This window comes from Aplysia californica, unplaced genomic scaffold, assembly GCF_000002075.1.
Source record: "Aplysia californica isolate F4 #8 unplaced genomic scaffold, AplCal3.0 scaffold00091, whole genome shotgun sequence".
Classification (NCBI taxonomy): Eukaryota; Metazoa; Mollusca; class Gastropoda; order Aplysiida; family Aplysiidae; genus Aplysia; species Aplysia californica.
Genome location: NW_004797361.1, coordinates 322,051 through 325,684, shown reverse-complemented (window position 1 = coordinate 325,684; position 3,634 = coordinate 322,051). Strand labels below are relative to the sequence as shown.

Here is a 3,634-nt window from a genome sequence, read left to right as displayed (position 1 = left end):
CCTACAACTGACCTCTGTAGTACCAGCCATTGTCTGACCCTGACCCTGACCCTAACCCTACCACTTACCTCTGTAGTACCAGTCATTGTCTGACCCTGACCCTGACCCTACAACTGACCTCTGTAGTACCAGCCATTGTCTGACCCTGACCCTGACCCTAACCCTACCACTTACCTCTGTAGTACCAGTCATTGTCTGACCCTGACCCTGACCCTACAACTGACCTCTGTAGTACCAGCCATTGTCTGACCCTGACCCTACAACTGACCTCTGTAGTACCAGCCATCGTCCGACCAGCGAGCCAGCACTTCCTCCCCCGGCCTGAGCTGAGCCAGAGTCTTGCGTAGCTGGATGAGGCGAGGAGTGGAGCCTGTCGAAGAACATCAACAACATTAGTGTCAGTGGAAAGAACTTATAGCACTTGTCAAAGAACATTCCAGTCTTATCTAACATCCTATGAGAGAATAGCAAACCCTGTGGCACAGACATAACACAAACATGGAGGACAAGAATGTGGCACAGACATAACACAGACAAGGAGGACAAGAATGTGGCACAGACATAACACAGACATGGAGGACAAGAATGTGGCACAGACATAACACAGACATGGAGGACAAGAATGTGGCACAGACATAACACAGACATGGAGGACAAGAATGTGGCACAGACATAACACACACAAGGAGGACAAGAATGTGGCACAGACATAACACAGATATGGAGGACAAGAATGTGGCACAGACATAACACAGCCATGGAGGACAAGAATGTGGCACAGACATAACACAAACATGGAGGACAAGAATTCACAGACAGCTAGTACAATCCTCCATGCCCCGACCCACATCTCTGTCAGTTTTCCTCATGAATTAACGCGATTTATGGATGTGTCGAGCACAAGTCTTTTCACAGAATATAGATCTACTTTATTACAAACTATTGTTCCATTAATATTCAGGTCTTATCCAACATCATTTGGAAACTGTTTCATTCTTTCAACAATTATACCTACAATATGGGTCTGCTCTTGCTTTTTTCAACATTAGGGGACATTGTATTTCAACACAATATTTCTCAACCTCACACGACAAATCTATTATCTATTTGTGGTGGCCCAATTTTGCTATCCAAAAGGCTTTTTAATGGCTGCATCGATCGACATGCGGTTTTCGCCAAAAGATTCTTTAAAATATTCTCCAGATCATGACGCCCTTCGTCTTTTTTCAGTTTTGAGACAGTTTAGCTGCAAAAAGCTAAATTTCTTTATTTCGCCGATCGCTTTTGTAGGCCGACGCTTCTGTCTCTGTAATTTTAGGAAATCCGCCAGGTTTGTTTATTTCAAGTCGTTCTTCTGTTCGATACTATCGTGCATTGTCGCGCAATACTGAGCACTGTTTTAAGAGTGCGACCCGTATAGATCTGGTAGTTCCTATAGATCTAGCCTCATGTTTTCTTTTTTTTACTTGGTGTTAAATTGGACTGTGATCATGGCGTTCTTTACTAGCAGGCCTTCCCTGCGGACGGCTGGGGTCTCGGACTGGGGTCTCGGACAGGGGGCCCACGGTGTGTTCTGTAAGGGAGGCAACTGAAACATTAGACCCCCTTTCTCTCCCCCTGATTCCCGTCTGTCGCGTCGCCGCTTTGTCAGCCAATGACACTACTGACCTAGATAGCAGACCGACGTATCTGCCAGAAATTTTAATTAGTTTTTGCATCTTCGTTTAAATGGACGCCTATACCCATTCTGCATCGTGTGTCTAAGGCAGGAAGACGTATCTGTACTACAGATAGGATAGTTCACTGTGGCAAACAGACGTAACTGAAGGCTGAAGGGACATGCCCATAGTATCTCCAATGGCAGCGTGACGTAACTCAAAATCATAAAAAGGCAGATACGTGGCTTTGCCTTGGCACGGCAGAGTCCTGCATAGTGTGTAATCTAGTCCTCAGTGCAAGACTACTTCTATCTCTTGATGCACACCTTTCAAACCTTGACGAACCAGGTCACTCCTGCTCCAATTGCTATTTTAACATTGAAACAGACGAAAGGGCTTCAGAAACTTTACACAATCTAATTGAGTTGAAGCAGTCACTTGGTACAGAGACACAATCTGTGCTGATTTATATTGCTGGCTATGCTACTCGCAAAGACGAAGAGATGGACGAAATTTCTCAACTCGGACAGACAACCTTCTACTTCCAAAAGTACGGCCACTACACAAGCTCCTTGGATAGAGACGGCTTGAATATCCCTTGTGATAGAGCATGTCAGTGGACCTTCTTTGCTTTTCTTTTGTTCAATATTGTTAAAGACTCTTTTTGCAGAACATCTTTCAGTAAGTTAACCATGTCTGACAGTTTTGAGATCGAAATGCAAGAGAAACGTGGGCGGATTCTGTCAAACAATTAAAAAAATAACAACTAATGTTACGCTTCCACTCCTCGCTCTTCAAAAGAACCTGCATTGAAACTTTTGAAATTATCGTAATTGAACAGATATACATTGCGATCCATTGAAGAAGGAAACTGATAAAATGTTAAGTGTAGTAATTGATGAGATCAATGTTTGTAAAAAAAACACCCCACAGCAGAAAGCAACGCAACAGTCTGACTTGGAACGTTTAATCAAACATTGTTCATTGTTCGATATTTCCCACCCTTATCTCACCTGGACACATGGATTATACTGTACAGAGACACACCAAACTGGCTTGGTAAGTAGGCCCCTACTCATTTATAAGGCATGTACAGTCAATAGATCAAGTCATGTCTTGTTTACATTGTTTTATGTGGACGTTAATTTCCATTTTTTTTCCGAATTGCGTAACAGATCGAATAGTAATAGGGCTAAGTAGTAAATAAATAACTATAAATAGCTCTTTATTTTTCTGTCACTTAGGACTAAATATTGTAATTACTTTTGGAAAAAATGCTCAGAGACTGAATATGGAGTCCACTGGATAAATAGACGTTAATACTTAAATGATATAGTAGGCCCCCAGCCCGAGACCCCAGCCGCACGCGGAGAAGGCCTGTAGTAAAGTATGCTATGACTGTGATCCTTTCGTTTGATGCCCATCATCGCTTTTTCAGGACACCTTTGTCAAACTCTTTTTCTTGCTACTGGGAACAATCAACACGCTTCTGTACAACCACGAAAGCGGAATAGAGAATCAATCTATGCCTCTAATATATATTGGCAACTTGGAAACTCATGAGTAACTTTTCTAGCAAGATTTATTGCTCCACTCCAGTAGAGTATAGTAGACCAATGATATTCAGTTGATGTTAATGCACCGATCATTCCTTTCCTCGACTGGGGGCCCAGCTACTACTACATATTACGACACTGCAAGAAAAAGCGACTAAAATTTTGGGCTCAGAACTAAATCTAGCAACTTGTGTTTTCTTGGGATCTATGGGGCGGAGATTTTCCTTTTTTGGATAAAAACATGACAGCACATTGAACCACACAGAACATGACAACACACTGAACCCCACAGAACATGACAACACACTGAACCACACAGAACATGACAACACACTGAACCACACAGAACACAACACACTGAACCACACAGAACACAACACACTGAACCACACAGAACACAACACACTGAACCACACAGAA

The 3,634-nt window shown here is 42.8% G+C and overlaps 1 protein-coding gene across 1 annotated transcript in view; it reads right to left on the bottom strand.

Moving 5' to 3' along the window:
- The window catches only part of LOC101846493, a gene marked incomplete at its 5' end in the record, with an annotated part of 17,878 nt that overhangs the window by 8,685 nt on the left and 5,559 nt on the right, over positions 1–3,634 (bottom strand). Inside the window, 1 exon segment of the mRNA XM_013080561.2 lies at positions 269–370. Coding sequence (XP_012936015.1) covers positions 269–370 — 102 coding nt within the window.